The sequence below is a fragment of the Rhinopithecus roxellana genome, chromosome 1, assembly GCF_007565055.1.
Source record: "Rhinopithecus roxellana isolate Shanxi Qingling chromosome 1, ASM756505v1, whole genome shotgun sequence".
NCBI lineage: Eukaryota > Metazoa > Chordata > Mammalia > Primates > Cercopithecidae > Rhinopithecus > Rhinopithecus roxellana.
In genome coordinates, this window is record NC_044549.1 from 58,272,680 (window position 1) to 58,294,461 (window position 21,782).

General features: G+C 39.5%; 1 protein-coding gene across 3 annotated transcripts in view; it reads right to left on the minus strand.

Annotated features, from left to right (window-relative positions):
• Nucleotides 1-21,782, minus strand: part of LOC115896940 (succinate--CoA ligase [GDP-forming] subunit beta, mitochondrial-like) — a 101,727-nt gene that overhangs the window by 20,835 nt on the left and 59,110 nt on the right. For 2 of the 3 annotated variants that reach the window (XM_030929113.1, XM_030929109.1), the window contains exon 2: nt 19,120-19,261. In XM_030929113.1, coding sequence (XP_030784973.1) covers nt 19,120-19,261 — 142 coding nt within the window. Of the gene's footprint in view, nt 1-15,531; nt 15,724-19,119; nt 19,262-21,782 lie in introns of those variants that run through there. The other variant, XM_030929111.1, reaches the window with a different exon arrangement.

Genomic DNA, 21,782 nt, shown 5'->3' on the forward strand with positions numbered 1-21,782 from the left:
CCTTTTCCCTGTGTGCCCATGATATCTGGGCACACCTTTACTATCGCTGTATCCCTATGGGTTTACACATCTGTCTCTCTACCAAGCAGTGAACTTCTTGGAAGCACCAACCATTTGTAGTCATCCTTGTGCCCAACAAACCTCAGTACCTGATCATTTCAGGTGCTCAATAACTGTTAAATGAATTACTGTCCCATTGAAAAGAGGTTACTGATTTCTAGCGGGGGCGGAGCAAGATGGCCGAATAGGAACAGCTCCAGTCTCCAACTCCCGGCGCGAGCGACACAGAAGACCGGTGATTTCTGCATTTTCAACTGAGGTACTGGGGTCATCTCACTAGGGAGTGCCGGACAATCGGTGCTGGTCAGCTGCTGCAGCCTGACCAGCGAGAGCTGAAGCAGGGGGAGGCATCGCCTCACCTGGAAGCGCAAGGGGGAAGGAAATCCGTTTTCCTAGCCAGGGGAACTGAGACACACAACACCTGGAAAATCGGGTAACTCCCACCCCAATACGGCGCTTTAAGCAAAGAGGCACACCAGGAGAATATATCCCACACCTGGCGGGGAGGGTCCCACGCCCACGGAGCCTCCCTCACTGCTTAACACAGCAGTCTGCGGCGATCTATCCGCAAGGCAGCAGCGAGGCTGGGGGAGGGGCGCCTGCCATTGCTGAGGCTTAAGTAGGTAAACAAAGCCACTGGGAAGCTCGAACTGGGTGGAGCTCACAGCAGCTCAAGGAAGCCTGCCTGTCTCTGTAGACTCCACCTCTGGGGACAGCGCACAGCTGAAGACCAACAGGGGAAGCAGCGGGGGCCGGTGCAGACGTGAACGACTCTGTCTGACAGCTTTGAGGAGAGCCGTGGATCTCCCAACGCGGAGGTTGAGATCTAAGAGGGGACAGACTGCCTGCTCAGGTGGGTCCCTGACCCCTGAGTAGCCTAGCTGGGAGACATCCCCCACTAGGGGCAGTCTGACACCCCACACCTCACAGGGTGGAGTACACCGCTGAGAGGAAACTTCCAAAGGAAGAATCAGACAGGTATACTCGCTGTTCAGCAATATTCTATCTTCGGCAACCTCTGCTGCTGATACCTAGGCAAACAGGGTCTGGAGTGGACCTCAAGCAATCTCCAACAGACCAACAGACAGTCCTTCTGACTGTCAGAAGGAAAACTATCAAACAGGAAGGACACCTATACCAAAACCCCATCAGTACGTCACCATCATCAAAGACCAGAGACAGATAAAACCACAAAGATGGGGAAGAAGCAGGGCAGAAAAGCTGGAAACTCAAAAAATAAGAGCGCATCTCCCCCTGCGAAGGAGCGCAGCCCATCGCCAGCAACGGATCAAAGCTGGTCAGAGAATGACTTTGACGAGATGAGAGAAGAAGGCTTCAGTCCATCAAACTTCTCAGAGCTAAAGGAGGAATTACGTACCCAGTGCAAAGAAACTAAAAATCTTGAAAAAAGAGTGGAAGAATTGACAGCTAGACTAATTAATGCAGAGAAGATCATAAACGAAATGGCAGAGATGAAAACCATGACACGAGAAATACGTGACAAATGCACAAGCTTCAGTAACCGACTTGATCAACTGGAAGAAAGAGTATCAGCGATTGAAGATCAAATGAATGAAAAGAAGCGAGAAGAGAAACCAAAAGAAAAAAGAAGAAAAAGAAATGAACAAAGCCTGCAAGAAGTATGGGATTACGTAAAAAGACCAAATCTACGTCTGATTGGGGTGCCTGAAAGTGAGGGGGAAAATGGAACCAAGCTGGAAAACACTCTTCAGGATATCATCCAGGAGAACTTCCCCAACCTAGTAGGGCAGGCCAACATTCAAATTCAGGAAATACAGAGAACGCCACAAAGATACTCCTCGAGAAGAGCAACTCCAAGACACATAATTGCCAGATTCACCAAAGTTGAAATGAAGGAAAAAATCTTAAGGGCAGCCAGAGAGAAAGGTCGGGTTACCCACAAAGGGAAGCCCATCAGACTAACAGCAGATCTCTCGGCAGAAACTCTACAAGCCAGAAGAGAGTGGGGGCCAATATTCAACGTTCTTAAAGAAAAGAATTTTCAACCCAGAATTTCATATCCAGCCAAACTAAGTTTCATCAGTGAAGGAGAAATAAAATCCTTTACAGATAAGCAAATGCTTAGAGATTTTGTCACCACCAGGCCTGCCTTACAAGAGACCCTGAAGGAAGCCCTAAACATGGAAAGGAACAACCGGTACCAGCCATTGCAAAAACATGCCAAAATGTAAAGACCATCGAGGCTAGGAAGAAACTGCATCAACTAACGAGCAAAATAACCAGTTAATATCATAATGGCAGGATCAAGTTCACATATAACAATATTAACCTTAAATGTAAATGGACTAAATGCTCCAATTAAAAGACACAGACTGGCAAACTGGATAGAGTCAAGACCCATCAGTCTGCTGTATTCAGGAGACCCATCTCACATGCAGAGACATACATAGGCTCAAAATAAAGGGATGGAGGAAGATCTACCAAGCAAATGGAGAACAAAAAAAAGCAGGGGTTGCAATCCTAGTCTCTGATAAAACAGACTTTAAACCATCAAAGATCAAAAGAGACAAAGAAGGCCATTACATAATGGTAAAGGGATCAATTCAACAGGAAGAGCTAACTCTCCTAAATATATATGCACCCAATACAGGAGCACCCAGATTCATAAAGCAAGTGCTTAGAGACTTACAAAGAGACTTAGACTCCCATACAATAATAATGGGAGACTTCAACACTCCACTGTCAACATTAGACAGATCAATGAGACAGAAAGTTAACAAGGATATCCAGGAATTGAACTCATCTCTGCACCAAGCAGACCTAATAGACATCTATAGAACTCTCCACCCCAAATCAACAGAATATACATTCTTCTCAGCACCACATTGCACTTATTCCAAAATTGACCACATAATTGGAAGTAAAGCACTCCTCAGCAAATGGAAAAGAACAGAAATTATAACAAACTGTCTCTCAGACCACAGTGCAATCAAACTAGAACTCAGGACCAAGAAACTCAATCAAAACCGCTCAACTACATGGAAACTGAACAACCTGCTCCTGAATGACTACTGGGTATATAACGAAATGAAAGCAGAAATAAAGAGGTTCTTTGAAACCAATGAGAACAAAGATACAACATACCAGAATCTCTGGGACACATTTAAAGCAGTGTGTAGAGGGAAATTTATAGAACTAAATGCCCACAAGAGAAAGCAGGAAAGATCTAAAATTGACACTCTAACATCACAATTAAAAGAACTAGAGAGGCAAGAGCAAACACATTCAAAAGCTAGCAGAAGGCAAGAAATAACTAAGATCAGAGCCGAACTGAAGGAGATAGAGACACAAAAAACCCTCCAAAAAATCAATGAATCCAGGAGTTGGTTATTTGAAAAGATCAACAAAATTGACAGACCGCTAGCAAGGCTAATAAAGAAGAAAAGAGAGAGGAATCAAATAGATGCAATAAAAAATGATAAAGGGGATATCACCACTGACCCCACAGAAATACAAACAACCATCAGAGAATACTATAAACGCCTCTATGCATATCAATTAGAAAATCTAGAAGAAATGGATAATTTCCTGGACACTTACACTCTCCCAAGGCTAAACCAGGAAGAAGTTGAATCCCTGAATAAACCAATAGCAGGCTCTGAAATTGAGGCAATAATTAATAGCCTACCCACCAAAAAAAGTCTAGGACCAGATGGATTCACAGCTGAATTCTACCAGAGGTACAAGGAGGAGCTGGTACCATTCCTTCTGAAACTATTCCAATCAATAGAAAAAGAGGGAATCCTCCCTAACTCATTTTATGAGGCCAACATCATCCTGATACCAAAGCCTGGCAGAGACACAACAAAAAAGAGAATTTTAGACCAATATCCCTGATGAACATCGATGCAAAAATTCTCAATAAAATACTGGCAAACCGGATTCAGCAGCACATCAAAAAGCTTATCCACCATGATCAAGTGGGCTTCATCCCTGGGATGCAAGGCTGGTTCAACATTCGCAAATCAATAAACGTAATCCAGCATATAAACAGAACCAAAGACAGGAACCACATGATTATCTCAATAGATGCAGAAAAGGCTTTTGACAAAATTAAACAGCCCTTCATGCTAAAAACGCTCAATAAATTTGGTATTGATGGAACGTACCTCAAAATAATAAGAGCTATTTATGACAAACCCACAGCTAATATCATTCTGAATGGGCAAAAACTGGAAAAATTCCCTTTGAAAACTGGCACAAGACAGGGATGCCCTCTCTCACCACTCCTATTCAACATAGTGTTGGAAGTTCTGGCTAGGGCAATCAGGCAAGAGAAAGAAATCAAGGGTATCCAGTTAGAAAAAGAAGAAGTCAAATTGTCCCTGTTTGCAGATGACATGATTGTATATTTAGAAAACCCCATCGTCTCAGCCCAAAATCTCCTTAAGCTGATAAGCAACTTCAGCAAAGTCTCAGGATACAAAATTAATGTGCAAAAATCACAAGCATTCTTATACACCAGTAACAGACAAGCAGAGAGCCAAATCAGGAATGAACTTCCATTCACAATTGCTTCAAAGAGAATAAAATACCTAGGAATCCAGCTTACAAGGGATGTAAAGGACCTCTTCAAGGAGAAATACAAACCACTGCTCAGTGAAATCAAAGAGGACACAAACAAATAGAAGAACATTCCATGCTCATGGATAGGAAGAATCAATATCGTGAAAATGGCCATACTGCCCAAGGTTATTTATAGATTCAATGCCATCCACATCAAGCTACCAATGAGTTTCTTCACAGAATTGGAAAAAACTGCTTTAAAGTTCATATGGAACCAAAAAAGAGCCCGCATTGCCAAGACAATCCTAAGTCAAAAGGACAAAGCTGGAGGCGTCACGCTACCTGACTTCAAACTATACTACAAGGCTACAGTAACCAAAACAGCATGGTACTGGTACCAAAACAGAGATATAGACCAATGGAACAGAACAGAGTCCTCAGAAATAATACCGCACATCTACAGCCATCTGATCTTTGACAAACCTAAGAGAAACAAGAAATGGGGAAAGGATTCCCTATTTAATCAATGGTGCTGGGAAAATTGGCTAGCCATAAGTAGAAAGCTGAAACTGGATCCTTTCCTTACCCCTTATACAAAGATTAATTCAAGATGGATTAGAGACTTAAATGTTAGACCTAATACCATAAAAACCCTAGAAGAAAATCTAGGTAGTACCATTCAGGATATAGGCATGGGCAAGGACTTCATGTCTAAAACACCAAAAGCAACGGCAGCAAAAGCCAAAATTGACAAATGGGATCTAATTAAACTAAAGAGCTTTTGCACAGCAAAAGAAACTACCATCAGAGTGAACAGGCAACCTACAGAATGGGAGAACATTTTTGCAATCTACTCATCTGACAAAGGGCTAATATCCAGAATCTACAAAGAACTCAAACAAATATACAAGAAAAAAACAAACAACCCCATCCAAAAGTGGGCAAAGGATATAAACAGACATTTCTCAAAAGAAGATATTCATACAGCCAACAGACACATGAAAAAATGCTCATCATCACTCGCCATCAGAGAAATGCAAATCAAAACCACAATGAGACACCATCTCACACCAGTTAGAATGGCAATCATTAAGAAGTCAGGAAACAACAGGTGTTGGAGAGCATGTGGAGAAATAGGAACACTTTTACACTGTTGGTGGGATTGTAAACTAGTTCAACCATTATGGAAAACAGTATGGCAATTCCTCAAGGATCTAGAACTAGATGTACCATATGACCCAGCCATCCCACTACTGGGTATATACCCAAAGGATTATAAATTATTCTACTACAAAGACACATGCACACGTATGTTTATTGCGGCACTATTCACAATAGCAAAGACTTGGAATCAACCCAAATGTCCATCTGTGACAGACTGGATTAAGAAAATGTGGCACATATACACCATGGAATACTATGCAGCCATAAAAAAGGATGAGTTTGCGTCCTTTGTAGGGACATGGATGCAGCTGGAAACCATCATTCTTAGCAAACTATCACAAGAACAGAAAACCAAACACCGCATGTTCTCACTCATAGGTGGGAACTGAACAATGAGATCACTTGGACTCGGGAAGGGGAACATCACACACTGGGGCCTATCATGGGGAGGGGGGAGGAGGGAGGGATTGCATTGGGGAGTTATACATGATATAAATGATGAATTGATGGGTGCTGACGAGTTGGTGGGTGCAGCACACCAACATGGCATAAGTATACATATGTAACAAACCTGCACGTTATGCACATGTACCCTAGAACTTAAAGTATAATAAAAAAAAAAAAAAGAAAGAAAAAAAAAAAAGAAAAGAGGTTACTTAAATCACAGGGGGTTTTGAGCCCTCTCATGTTTTCCTCATAGTCCCCTCACTTATAACACACACAACACTGGCAAGGATGGAGAGCTACTGTCTAATACTGAGGAATATTGATTTATTTTTCCATGAGTAAGGGGAGGCAGTGAAAAAAATGACATTGAGATGAGTATATTTGGGACACCTTTAAACTGAAATGAGCACATATCCAAAGATCCTATAACTGAAAGCAGAGCTCATCAATGTAAATAGAACAAAAAGCCACTATGGACCAGGGACTTTTGTTAACATGACCTGCCAGGGATCAGAGAGAACACACAGAAGGTAAAGCTGTCTTTGTCTAAGGAGATTCATTCCTAGTAATACCAGACCTAACCATCCCCACATTTCAACTAAGGCTATCCTGTGGCATCAGACAGGAGGACCAGCCTGAAGAGAACCCTGGGCACAAGGATGGCAACAGGCAAAGCCACCAAGTTGATATGTCCCTTCATAATTTCCCAACTTCCCACCATTGCCTATAGGGCTGCTGCTTCCTTAGTTTTACCTTCTCCCTTAAACAAAGCTTACAAACATGACCCAGTGACATTAGAGAAAAGCCACTGGGTATGCACACCAGAAGTCCTGCTTGGCAACTTTCAGCCTAGATGGAGGGTTCCTGAACGTCTTTGTTCTCTTATTAACTCTTCAGTTCAGTAACCACTTATGGAATTCGTACTATGGTCCAGGTACCAGGAATGCAAAGGTGAATGGGAAAGTTTTAGCCCTGGAACAAATCCAGCCTCGTCCTCCCTATCTGTTTCTGTACCTGACTCCCAGTAGTCATCCCAAACTGTCTGGAAGGCCCTTTCTTCTCTTGTTCATCCTTCATTTAAAAGCTGCATGAATTGATGGAATAATATTTAAAGCTCTCATCTTTGACTGGGTGCAGTGGCGCACGTCTGTGGTCCCAGCACTTTGGGAGGCCAAGGCGGGCGGATCACAAGATCAGGAGTTCAAGACCAGCCTGGCCAATATGGTAAAATTCCGTCTATACTAAAAATACAAAAATTAGCCAGGCATTGTGGCGGGTGCCTGTAGTCCCAGCTACCCAGGAGGCTGAGGGAGGAGAATCGCTTGAACCTGGGAGGCAGAGGTTGCAGTGAGCCAAGATAGTGCCCCTGCATTCCAGCCTGGGTAACAGAGTGAGACTCTATCTCAAAAAAACAAAAAACAAAAAAACAAAAAAAAACCTCTCATTTTCTTTTCCTTCTTTTTTTTTTTTTTTTTTTTTGGAGATGGAGTCTTGCTTTGTCACCCAGGGTGGAGTGCAGTGGCGCAATCTCGGCTCACTGCAAGCTCTGCCTCCTGGGTTCCAGCAATTCTCCTGCCTCAGCCTCCTGGGTAGCTGGGACTACAGGCGCAAGCTGCCACGCACAGCTAATTTTTTGTATTTTAGTAGAGACAGGGTTTCATCGTGTTGCCCAGGCTGGTCTCAAACTCCTGAACTCAGGCAATATGCCCGCCTCAGCCTCCCAAAGTGCTAGGATTACAGGTGTGAGCCACCGCGCCCAGCCAAAACGCTCATTGTCTTTCCTACAAAACAGGCTTCCTGTTAACGACAGCTGCTATCAAAGAGTCATCCTTAATCTTATTCAGGTAACCACAAACTTTATTCTTTAAATGGAGACAACTTTGAGAGTAAAAGGGATTTTCAGTTAATAATAGTTGTGGAGTACCAGATGTATCCAAGTCTGTCCCAGGCAAACCAATAGGGATGATCACTTATACTTAGAGACAGAAATTCTAAGCTTAATTGCCAGATGAATCTTGAAGCCTGTCCAGGTTTACGGAAACACCTATGCTTTATTTTGTATATGAAAAGTATCATGTGAAAGGTCACCTCACAACTATGTCATAAGGAATGTGCTTCCTCTTTCTGGGTACAGAGGCAACAGGTTAAATTTCAGCCCCTGCACCACCCAGTGTATGCTGTGATGTGGAACACACTACTTATCATAACAGCAAAAAGCACATCATCTACTGATGTTTCCTACGAGCCAGACACTGTTTAGGCCTAGATCACTCCTCCTACCAAAGCCATGAGTAGACACTACTGACATCCCATATTTTATAGATGAGGAAATGGAGCCTTCGAGAAGTTACAACACAGTTAAAAAGGAGTGGCACTATGCTTCAAACTAAGGCAGTCTCTTCCAGAGCCCACCTTCTTAAATACTACCGCAGTGCCTGCTCAAAGATATCACTGAAGAGGTGATGATTAAGTTTAGCCACGAAAACTGGGAGATCGTGACAATGATAATGATCCTAACTACCCATTATTGGAAACTTTCGGGTATGCAACTCTGCTAAACCTTATACATGGCATGATCTCATTTTAATCTCCTGGCTCTCCTAGGAAGCAATATTACTAAGCCCATTTTACAGATGAGGAAACTGAGGATTCTAGAGGCTAAATAACTTGCCTAGGGTTGTGCAGCTATCATGAAGCAAATGCAGGATTTGAATTCAAGGCAAACTCCAGAGTCATCTTCACTGTGGTGGAAGGTGCACTATGGAAGAAAGAATATGGACGAAGGCAGGAAGGAAACTGATGTGGGCACACATTGGGAAATAGGCATAAAGAGACGACAGTGAGGGAAAGGTAAATTGTGACTGTGTCATGCACAGCTGACTGTATATGCCACAGTGAGTTAAAACTGAATCCACTAAACAAGGAACAGTAGTAAGAAATTCTGAGCAAGAGTGTCTCAAAGGGATCCAGGTTTCCTCATGTTTATGATGCTAATGGACAGGTTACTTATAAAGAAAATATATATTTATGTAAAGTTGTTTTTCAGTGCTACATCTAGCACCTGACGACTCTGGGAACAATTTGATTTTTGCATATCAAATACTTTTAGCACTGTTATTTTTCCCCTGTTATCCACATCCCATCTGTTTCCTCTTCCCCATACTGAAGTGACTGGTATATTTGCTCAAATAAAAGCCTGAAGACAAAAAAAAAAAAAAAAAATTCTAATACTTGGCTCACATTTAATTTGAGAGAAATAACAGACTCCCAAATCTCTTAGCTTGTTCCATGTTGAATGAAAGAAAAAAAATTACATAATTGAGATAGCTTGTTTACTTACCCAATTTTCATCCTAAGGTAGATCAAGTAACATAACTCTTTTAAACCTTCTCAATTCATTTCCTGACTTTTTTGTCCATAGCCTAGAAAACTCAAGTGGAGCCTTAGTACTATTTATGAACATCTGTTAAATATTGCCAATGCCTGTTACAACCACCTTGGGGAATAGCGTAGCATCTTAAAAGCATACTTCCATATGTAATATTTATTCTGTTGCAATGTAAAGAAAGTATGATTCTCATTTTCTTTAAAAATTATGCAACATTTGACTTACATGTTCATCTACCTAGAAAATATCAACCAACAGTATACGAGTCATTATATATTCATTATCATGTTATCTGACAAGTTGTATAAAAAATATAGCTTCACACTTGGGTGTTACTGAAAAGTATTGAAAAATTTTATTTTTATCTGCTGTTGATGTTTTTAATAGTTGTTTTGTATTTCGTTTACAATAGCTCAAAACACTGGCTCTGTTCAATCCAAAAAAAGAAGAAAAAAAGAAAGAGAACTTGGTGAGTGCCTCATTTGTGTGAAACATGTGTTTCATTTATCTTGGTTGCTATCTCAATCATTCCTTGAAGTACGTATTATTATCCCCTATTTTATAGTCAAGTAAATTGTGGTTTAGGGTAATCAGTCAAAGTAGAGCTGGGGTGGGAGCTCTGTTCTGACTGTATAGCCCATGTTTCTTCTAAGCCTTGAAGCAAAGAGACAAACGTTTTCAAGATTCTGAACACTACTTTCAGAAAAGACTGCTACATGATCATCAAACCCATTCTTCCTTTTCCTAAGCATGGACTGAAACTGTATTTCCCAGCCACCCTTGAAGTTGGTTGAGATCATGCGATCACTTTTAGCTGAAATGATACAGTCCGTGCAAATTCCTACATGCAATCCTCCATAGTTGTTTTGCCTTTTGAGTGGCTGGAATGGGCATACTTTCCAGGTCATCTTTGGGAGCCATGTGTGGAAGACAGCGGAGTGAAAAACAAAAGGAGCCCAGGTTCCTGCGGCAGACTAAGAACATCATGCTAGATGTTTATGTGAATAAGAAATAAATCCTTCTTGCACCAGGCTACTGGGAATGGGGTAGCTTATGTGCTTCAGATGCTAGCATTACCTAATATGTCAGTAGAGAGAAAAACAATCCAAAAATAACTACAAGAGGACATAACACAACCTAGAGATTATCATAAAATCTTAAAATAATATTTTGGAAAAAAATATTTAATATTTAGACAATGTTCATTTTATAATATAGAATTTTAAAACAAAAATTATAAACAAAACTGTACTTAGTACTTTACCAAATTTAGAAACAAGTTCATTCTGTCTCAATTATGTCATATACATATGTACACAGAAATTAATATTGCTGAATGAAGGCATGCATAAGAAAAATGAAAGAAAATATGTTAATATTAGCACAGGTTTCCTCTAAGTAATGAGATTATAAGATATTTTTTACTTTTTTGTACTTTCCTATATTTTCCAATATCAAAATAATGAGCATGTTCCTTTGATAATCAGAAAAGATTTGTGTAATTATGTTTAAGATGTCTTTAAAAGGGGCAATCCACCCAGACAGAAAGATTACAGCAGTGAGGTCCTATGTCATTTACCCTAGGTAAAGTTCTTCTGCATTTATAGCCCATAAAGTACCCTCTGAACTTTCAAAACTGCCAAACTTTACACTGGGGTGAGTCAAAGGCCCCAGGGAATAATATTTCATGGGAAACTCCTGGAAAATGAGATCACATGCCAACATAACTTCTTTGTCCATTCTCAATGAGGTAGCTTTAAAAAAACAAGTCAGCCAGGCCTATAATCTTCCCACCTTGACCTCCCAAAAGCCAGCAATTTGGGAGGCCAAGGTGGGAAGATCACTTGAGGCCAGGAGTTTGAGACAATCCTGGCCAACACGGCGAAACCCCGTGTCTATTAAAAATATAAAAATTAGCTGGGCATGGTGGTGCACGCCTGTAATCCCAGATACTCAGGAGGCTAAGACATGAGAATCGCCTGAACGCAGGAAGCAGAGGTTGCAGTGAGCTAAGATAGCACCCCCCAACTCCAGCTGGGGCAACAGAGCGAAACTGTGTCTCAAAAAATTAAAAAATTAAAAATTAAAAAAATAAGAATAAACACAAGATAATACATAACTCCATTAATGACACATTGAAAAGACAGAAAGTAAAATTATGTTAGCAAACACAATCATGGGCATGAAGAGATCTGGTGATACTCAGTACCAGTCATTAAAGGAAAGTCTTTCCCTTTGGTTTAGATGAAGATTCCAGGAGATAATATTTGTGAAATGCCAATACTAGGCACATGGTAAAGGCCCAAAGCTTAAACGCCACCACTATTATTTTTATTGGTTAAAGTGTAAGAAGAATTAATGCTTGCTTTAGTAGACTGTTAAAATTGAAGTTAAGGCATTGAGTTTCAAAGTACTGTTCTCATTTGTTTCTTAGGAAACTGAAAGGAAGCTACATGTACACTCCCATAAAGCCTGCCTGCCCACAACCCGCCTTGATCTCTCCCTTCACTCTGCAGGTCTCCTGCTGCTTCTATTCAGTGAATACCACACGATGCTTAGGGAAAAGATATTCTAGCACAGAGAAATTCTAAGGAGATGACCAGAGAAGACCATTTATATTTGCAGACTTAGGAAGAAGAAAAAATAACATTTTATAAAAGGGGGATCTCTTTGTAAAAACACATACAACAGAAAAATGTCATTAAAAGCTACAACTTGTTGAATGGGATATCCTCTTTATAAACACAGTTAGAGAAAACCATCAATTTCAATTCAGGTGCTCCTTTAAGGAGAATTTGCAAGTGAGCATGAGCAAGTGAACATTTTCTGAATAGCAATATTTACTTGTGAGCATCTACTGCCTCTGAGGACCTATGAGAAGCACTCTATCTAGATGAGACCAGGTTCTTAGCAGCAAGCAACAGAAATTAACTCTAGCTGAAATAAGCATGAACTAAATTACAAAAAAGAAATTGGGAGGCTCACATAATCACCAAGAAGGCAGGAGAATCAGACTTAAAAAATGGGAAGGAAGCAAAGAGGCCAACAGCAGCCAGGAACGCAATCAAACCACACCACAGAAACCATCTATCTGGTGAGGACACCACTGTTATTCCTAGAAAGCAGATACCGCTTCAACCTCTGATGGACCACATATGCCATTACCCTAGGAGCAGCTTTATATTATTGACTCCAAAGTCAAAATAATGGGCAGCTGATATGTTGGTAAAATGCAAACTTACTTCATAAAAATCAATGTTATCCTTGTCTGTCATTATAAGACAAAAATGACCATCATCTCAACAAAAAGGATATTAAGATCTTTTTGCAAGATCCTAACCACATGTGATAGGACAAAGCCATGACAATCAAGGAAGCTTGCAATGTATTTAATTGCCTATGGGATTAATAGTACATGTCAATCAGTAGCCAATGGGCAGTAATTCCTTTTTTACATAAAATACAATTCCTTAATGGTGTTAAGTAATTCACCAGGCTTTAGGATGCGATTACATAAAACCAAAAGAGCAAGTTATCATATTGACGAATGGAAACATGTTATAGCTGAAAGCAATCAAAAACTAGCCAAGTTCAATAAAAGCTCCTTATCTCCATTTTAGGATGCATGTCATTAGCTCAGAGAAGATTAATTTTTCCATTCATAGTTCAATTTTCTTTCCTGACAAAAAATAAAAATGTGAGTTTTTGAAATGCAATTTTCTTGCTTAATCAAATGTTAAGAGTCTCATGTCAACATGCATGGAATAATTAATAAATTGTGGATATTCTAAAAACTGAAAGGTAGTGGTCCTAGATACGATTCATCTAAGTTTATATACAGATGCTTTTTTAAGACAGGTCTTTCCAGTGATATGAGAGACACAATCCTTCATTCACCTTCAAAGAGAACTGAAAAGGTAACATGAAGATCAGTCATTCACACAGTAGGTACTCTGTAATGATCTGCTGACTGTATTCATTAATTTAATCCATAAGAAAAGTATGTACTTAATAAGCCTTCTAAGAAAATTGTATGCAACGTAAACAACTCCTCCTTTAAAGCGTGCTTATAAAAGGTGGCTCCGATAAATGGCAGCAGCAATGAATATTATCCACACATTAAAAACTTAATTCAAACTAAATTTGCTCTCTCAGACATGAATCCATTTTCTATGCAAGAAAATGAGGATCTCACTCAATATCTTACCATTATGAACAGTGTTTCAGAAGCAAAATGTTTGCATTACCCATTTTAAACAAATGTTCAAATTAACAAGCTTTCCATAACTACACAGCAAAAGGTTCTATTTGCTCAGAGATAAAACCAAATGAATCATTAAGAAAATATCTGCAGATTACACAGTTTCTATATACTGCACCTTAAAACCTGCCATGTCCAGTTTTAATCCAATCTTCTAATTTGATTAATATGCACTTTCCATCTTTAAAATGCTGACCCACACATAAAAATCTCCCAAGAATATCATCACCAAGTTAGCAAAACGGAAAATGCCAGGGGAGATTTAATCTAATCTGACTGGATTAAAATTCCATCATCTTTGTCAATTAGCTCTACAATCTCGGCATGTTTTTTTAACTTTATCTTGCCTGTTTCCTTGCTTGTAAAATGACATAAGCAATGTCTGAATTTGGCAACCAACTGAATATAATAGACATGAGAGATATTATGGATGTAGAGCTATTTCAGCTGGGTAAGCAGGGTGGCAAGAAGAAGAAGAGAAGGTTTGGAGCAACCAAGAGATGACAAGTTCCATTTGGGTCAGGTGTGCCAAAGACACCCATGAACAAGTGGTCAACAGACAAGTAGGAATGCAGGTTCAGGCACAAAGAAAGAGACAATTCGCACAAAGGTCAACCTGGAAATCACAGATATGATTAACATCACATTTATTTTCAAAATATTTTATAAAATGTCATTTCAAAACACATCAAAATATGAATAAAGTAGAAAGGTAAGCAAACACCTTTCAATTATTTACAAATCTTTCTAATTAAAATATGAACTCTCCTAACACATGATTAGCAGGATAGTTATTATGATGTCTCTGATCTCTCTGTGAGTTAGAATCACAACAGTAATGAATCTCCTGGAATTTGCTGCCATTGACGACGACGACGATGATGATGATGATGATGATGATGATAGCAATAAAATCTTATATAGTACTTTCTGAATGTTAAACACATTATCATTCTAGGCAATTTTCTCCCATGATAGTATCATAATTACAGGGTGAAAGTCCCATTTTTTCAGTACAATCAGGAAGATGTGTGCAAAATCCAGTTTTAATCTTAACCTCAAATCTATTTGCTAAAATTTAAATTGTGCTCTTGGTTCTGTCAATCTTGTGGTGACAAGAATATAAATACTCTGAATTTTTGCCAGATTCTTCTTGCTTTGCTCTCTCCAGCTAATCTCAGTGATGTGCACACAATTTTTATATTTATGATCAACTCATTTCACTTTTAACCAACTAGAATTGGTTCCATATCCTCTTCTAATGCTATAAATTTCCCCTTAGACCAAAACAATTCAACAACAGAAATCAGAGGAGTCCTTCCTTCTACCAAAACTACTCACTGAGTACGGGAAGGATTACTCATTCATTCACCAAATAAGGAGCTTGAATTTTCCAAATTGCTGTTTATCCCTAGACAGGAACAGGCCCTCTGTTGGCCACACCACCTTAAGGAGCATCACAGATATGCACAGGTGAAACCTGCGTGCACACACACTCACACACTCCTATATGCACACACACACAATCATGCATCATTCTCCATTCCTTTATCCAGTTTGATTTTGTCAATCCTTTTATCATTCTCAACCCTTTATCCAGTTTGTATTTCTTGAAAGCATACCTGAAGAACTAATTTTCTTTTACTTAAAATTGCTTTATTGTCTCTTTTTTTCCCTCCCTTGTCCCAGCTCCAGCACGTCAATGCAACACTGCTCATTCCTCCAGAGCAGAAATTCTATTGAAAGCATGATACAACCAGGTGCAATGGCTCTCGGCTGTAATCTCAGCACTTTGAGAGGCTGAGGCAGGAGAATCACTTGAGGCCAAACTGGGCAACACAGAGAGACCCCATCTCTACAAAAAATAAAGATATAAAAATTAGCCAGGTGTGGTGGTGTGTGCCTGTAGTCCTAGCTACTCTGGAGGCTGAGGTGGGAGGATTAGTCAAGCCCAGGAGTTGGAGATTGCAGTAAACTATGATTACACCACTGCACTCCAGCCTGGGTGACAGAGTGAGACCCTGTCTCTAAAAGAAGTAAAAAACAAATACAAATAAAAATAAAAAGCATAGTATACAATCCCCAACCACAATACAATGGCTTAATGTTCATAAAACAAACCCATAACTAAGAAGTCAATTAGTTCACTAAGTACATATCTCCAGGAATATCTCAAAGAGATTAGGTGTTATGCCTAAGAGAGGTGAGGGGAGTAATCAGTTGGCTTTCAGAATTATCTTTAAAAAACTTAAGTTATACCTGTAATGCTAGTGCTTCAAAGAAAATAATGGGGAAATAAGATCAAAGACCAACTTGAACTTTACATTTCTTTGCTCTCACTTCCCAATCCCCAAACCACAAGAGTATAAAACAAAAATGATCCTTTCTTACAAAAAGGCTGGAATACAGTTCACTGAGGAGCTCTCATCCAGGTTTAGATCTAATTTTACTGGGATTTTTTCCTGGTAAAAATCAATCTTGATAGTTTTTAAAAATGAAATCAATTTTCATTTATTAAAATATAAGTCACTTCAATTTCTACATTTAACATCTGAAAGTTACAAGTTAATTTTATTTCTAGAACATAAATTATATGAAGAAAAAGGGTTTGCCTGTCTTCCATAGCTGTGTCCATAGTGCCTAGTACATGGTTGACCCTCAATAAATATTTGTTCCAGAAAAGAACACATATACATTTCAACTGACATAACATAGAAAGGGTCTGGTGTATTAGCATCTGGGAGAACTTTAAAAAGTTCAAAGAACAACAATTACTAGCTGAAGTACCTATGCACTTACTCTTAAAAGAGCACAGAAAATCAGAAAACTGAAATATGGAGAGTGCCTCTATCTTACACTCTCAACCTTTGCTACTGATCCCTGGACAAGACTGAGTTGTTACTCACAATTCTTTATTTTTAGTGGGAAGCAACTGCATTCCCAAGGCTGGAGGATGCACATGCAAATCCTTCTGGTGTCCATATCTACACTGTGCTAGATGGCAGCCACTAGCCACATGAGTCTCTTAAGCACCTGAAATGTGACTAGTCTGAAATGAGATGTGCTGGAAGCGTAGAATTCCAACCAGGTTTCTGAAGATTGGGACAAAGCAATGAACACAAAATACCCCACTGATAACTCCATTAATTCCATGTTGAAATGATGTTGTTTTAGATATATTGGAGTAAACAGAATGTATTATTAACATTAATTTTACCCTTTTTTTTTTTCATTTTTTTAATGTGACTGTTAGAAAACTTTAAAATATTTACGTGGCTCACATCATACTCCTACTAGACAGTGGCAATCCAGACTGATACCTAGAGAGTCTGTATACCACACAGAGGGGGATGCTCACTGAAAGGCAGACAGCAGGACCTGATCCCTAATATCTGGATCTGTGAGTAGGAAAACTGGCTAGATGTTCTACCACACAACAATCTCCCTTTGATATGGTTTGGTTGTCCACACCCAAATCTCACCTTGAATTGTAATAATCCCCACATGTCAAGGGTGGGGCCAGATGGAGATAACTGAATCATCAGGGCAGTTTTTCCCATATTGTTCTAATGGTAGTAAGTCTCAGGAGATCTAACGGTTTTATAAATGGGAGTTCCCCTGCACAAGTTCTCATCTGCCACCATGTAAGACATCCCTTTGCTCTTCCTTTGTCTTCCACTATGATTGTGAGGTCTTCCCAGCCATGTGGAACTGTAAGTCCAGTAAACCTCTTTCCTTTATAAATTAGCCAGTCTCAGGTATGTCTTTATTAGTAGACGAGAATAGACTAATACACTCTTAAAGACTCCCAATAGCATTGGGAAATAAGTACTATTAGTTTTGACCTACAGATAAAGAAATTGAGGCAAGGACGGAGAAGGTATTTCTGCAAAATTCCAAAGCTGGTAAAAGGGAGGGCAAAACACTGAAGCAAAGTTAGCTTGACTTTAAAGTCATGCTCTTGCCTTTGGTCTCCTCCAGTCACTCAGACGGCACTCTCCCCATGTTCTAAGGGACTTAAAGAAGGATGTAAACAACTGATTCATTCGGCAATGAATGGCTTCTCAAGCCCTTCAGCCATGTTTCTCCCAGCCACTAACCCACAGCTGACAAAACTGGGTGAAATAGTGACTAAAATCTCTGAAAAACTACCGTGGAGCGACATTCCATGTGCTGCTATCTCATGTAAAAGAATAAAGTTTTCCTAAATTGATGTTTTTTGCTTCTTTAAATTGCAGTTATCATTTCCTTTGTTAGTTAACATGGATCACAATTTCCTTTTGTGTCATCAAATATTGTTGAAGGCTTCCATCCATTCCCTCCACACATTATTGAACCATGCTCCACTGATGCACGATTCTTCATTTCAAAAAGCTGGGATGAAAACACCCTCATGCTCATACTATAAGAATTTCTGAGGATACACCCTCCCTAAGGGATACTGAAAAGAAAGGGAAGTTGTCTGTTGTTCTAAATTTTTCTTTTTTTAAAGAGATAGGGTCTCACTCTGTCACCCAGGCTAGAGTATATTAGTGTGATCATAGCCCACTGCAATCTCAAACTCCTGGGCTCAAGTGATCCTCCTGCCTAGGCCTCCAAAGTAGCTAGCACTACAGGCATATACCACCATACTAGGCTAATTTTTTTAGTTTTTGTATAAATGGGTTCTGCTATGTTGCCCAGGCTGGTCTCAAACTCCTGGACTCAAGTGTTCCTCCCTCCTCAGCCTCTCAAAGTACTGAGATTATAGGCATAAGCGATCCCACAGAGCCTGTTCTAAGGTTTTTGACACTTAGGTCAAGTGCCTCCAGTGAGTGATCCTGGTGGAACTGAGGACACAGAGGTGCCTGTGAAACTCATGCAGCATGCGTCAGGCAGGGCCCGGTCTAGAGGAAACCTCTAGGTGCGCCAGGGAAGAAGAGCTCTACTCTCCTACACCCAGGCCATCACACTGAAGGCTGTCCTGTGATTCCACATCTCCTCCCAGGTCAGCAGGACTGAAGACTCCCAGGGACAAAGGTCTGAAAGCAGACCCCTCCCCTCATCCTGCAGTCACCACGTGATTCCTGCACACTTACACACATGTACACGAGGCAATCTGGACTTTTTTGTTTTTGCAATTCTAAGCTCTCCCCTATATCTGCCCCCCTCAGTTTAACCCACAACAAAAAAAAATTAACTAGTGGGAAACCGCTACCTGTGAATTCACTGATTTGGGCAAGTGTATTTCATCTATTATGAATAAGCTTACTTAGTCGCTTAGCAGCCTCAAGAGCTTCATTTGCAGTGTCTGCTACAAAGAATCTTTGAACTCTCACTCCGTTGTCAGACATCAGTTTCTTGCTCTGGTATTCCTGCAGATTCAGCCATCTTCTGGAGGTTAATTGAACTGCCTATAGAAATTGAAGGAGAGAGGTAAGAACACTCATTAATAGCAAGAAAAATAAAAGTCAACCTATATGGCCAGGCTTAGAGGTAATGTCGACTGGCAATCAGGAACCCAGAATTGAGAGAAGCAAAAGCAAAAAAAAAAAAAAAAAAAAAATCCACTTAAATTCATGCTTAATTATTTTTTAACAAAAACTGTTAAGGACAACTATACACACACAAATGAATGTAGGTTTTTTAAAAATGCTGAAAGCTGAGTGAGGTCTGTGATCTAGTTAATAATATTACATAAATATCAATTTCCTGCTTTTGATATTGTACCACAACTACACGAGGTGTCAGTATTAGGGGAAGCTGGATGAAGGGTACATGGGGCTGCTGTACTATTTTTGCAACTTCCTGTGAGTCTACAAGTATTTCACAATAAGTTATTTTAAAAACTGTTAAGGACTCTATTATATGGCTATGGCTCCCCACCTCTCACCTCAAATAAATAAAGAGCATAGCATTATTTTAATAACTGTATATAGATTGTTAATCATTGTAAAGTTTTTCAGGAAATTTGTTTAAGCACTCTGAAGTCACTGGGCCACAGACTAATTCATTTCTTTACCATAGTTTTTAACAGAGTCTAGGTAGCGCCATTGTGCGTTTAACGAGATTATCTCTTTCATGCACCAAGGTTGAGTGCAATAACCTGAAAGATTCACCATTAATTAAACTAGTTCCTAAACTGCAACTTGTGTATTAAAAGAATCTTGCTTAAGTTTCAAGTAGAAGTGGTTTGCCAACATGCACTATGTGTTTTTATCTGCGTTAAAAGGACATAGTCAAAGGACACAATAACATGAACAAATAAATTCTTTACATTTTATCTAATATCAACAGTATTCCCTACCAAATCCATAAGCCCCATTTTTAAAAGGAAAAAAAAAAAAGGAAAAATGAATACACTTAATGTAAGCTCCTTTCCATCCATGAGTCATAGGCAAAGGAAACACTACTCACGAGAGGTAGGATGACAATATCATTAATGCACAAACCAAAACATCAATCATGCAACTGGATCACAAGACTGGTAGTACATGGACATCACCTGATACAATCCCTACTGGCTTCTGTCCATGGCTTTGGTGGATGTCCAAGGCAGTGTCACACAGACCATAAAAGTGAGGCCCACAGGGCTTCATTACATGGAGCCATTACCTTTCAGGACATCTACTGTGTCCTTACAATGTCATTTTCTTCTGGTATCCCCAAGCTATGATGTACTCATGGAGCTCTTTTGAAATAGGGTGATTCAAAGCTCTAGAACCCCATAACTAGACTGTGTTCCACTAAAGGGTAGAAAGTGTGCCTTAAACTTCTCTGTATCTCTATGAAGAAGGTGACAGTGCTTGACATATGAAAGACACCCAAAAAAATGTCACTTAGATGGCCAAATGAATCAACCCTGCCTTTTGTCTCCTAATACAGACAACTTTTCATTCCCAGAAACTGGCCACCTCTAAAAATAAAAAAGTACAAGTTAGTCCTTAACACCTGAAATGAACATAATATAATGTATACATACTGGTAAAAAAATTCAAATTTCAACATGATAAAGCCTAAAGATAGCTCTCTGTTCTGTCCTTGTAGCTGTTGGTAATGATGGTTTGGTTTTGTTTTTAACATTGAAGTGGCCTATACTTCTTCTTTAGAAATAAATAATACTGGGATAAACATAAATTGCCAGACAAGCAATGCTCACATCATTTACTATATATTATTTTTTAACTATACATTATTTCTTAATCTTACTTTTTAAGTCTTGATGAAACATTAGTAATTTGAAAAACACAAACTTCTGTAAATGAACATACTCAAAGGCTTTACAGTCTTAATAGCGTGTTATATAACATACAAAGAAAAATACAAGTTTAAGGCATTTAGCGAAAAAGCTCCTTAGTGAAAGAAAACATTAAACATTAGCTGTGTGCTATTATCTAGGACCACTCTTAAAAGGCAAATGGGAACAATCAATAGATTATGTCTATGTTGACGTACCAATTTAAAGCCATTAACCAAAGAAGAAAAAATATAGTTTGAAAAGAGCATTTGAGGGAGACTAAAAACAGCCACAAAGTGGTTGTGGTCAATTCCTTTTCATCAGAACACTTGCCGTATTAATTTTAGATATGTTAATGCAATCTGCTAAAAACTAATTGCAATTGATCCAGAGGCCAGCTTCACAGACATATAACATATATTGACCGTTTCCACACTGACTCAAATGAAAGCCAGCTTAAAGTCTGTTGCTCTTAAATTGAAAACCAGGACAGTGAGCAGTTCCAAAACCACTGATGACACCCGGCTATCACTCCACAAAGGAATTCTTTTACAGAATAATCACCTATTTTTGTCAATCCAAAACTTGGAAGAGTAGGACCCTGACTGGCTCTAAAACTTCAAGACAACTCCACTTACTAAGAATCTGTAGCTGGGTGTGGGCAGGCGCAGTGGTTCACACCTGTAATCCCAACATCT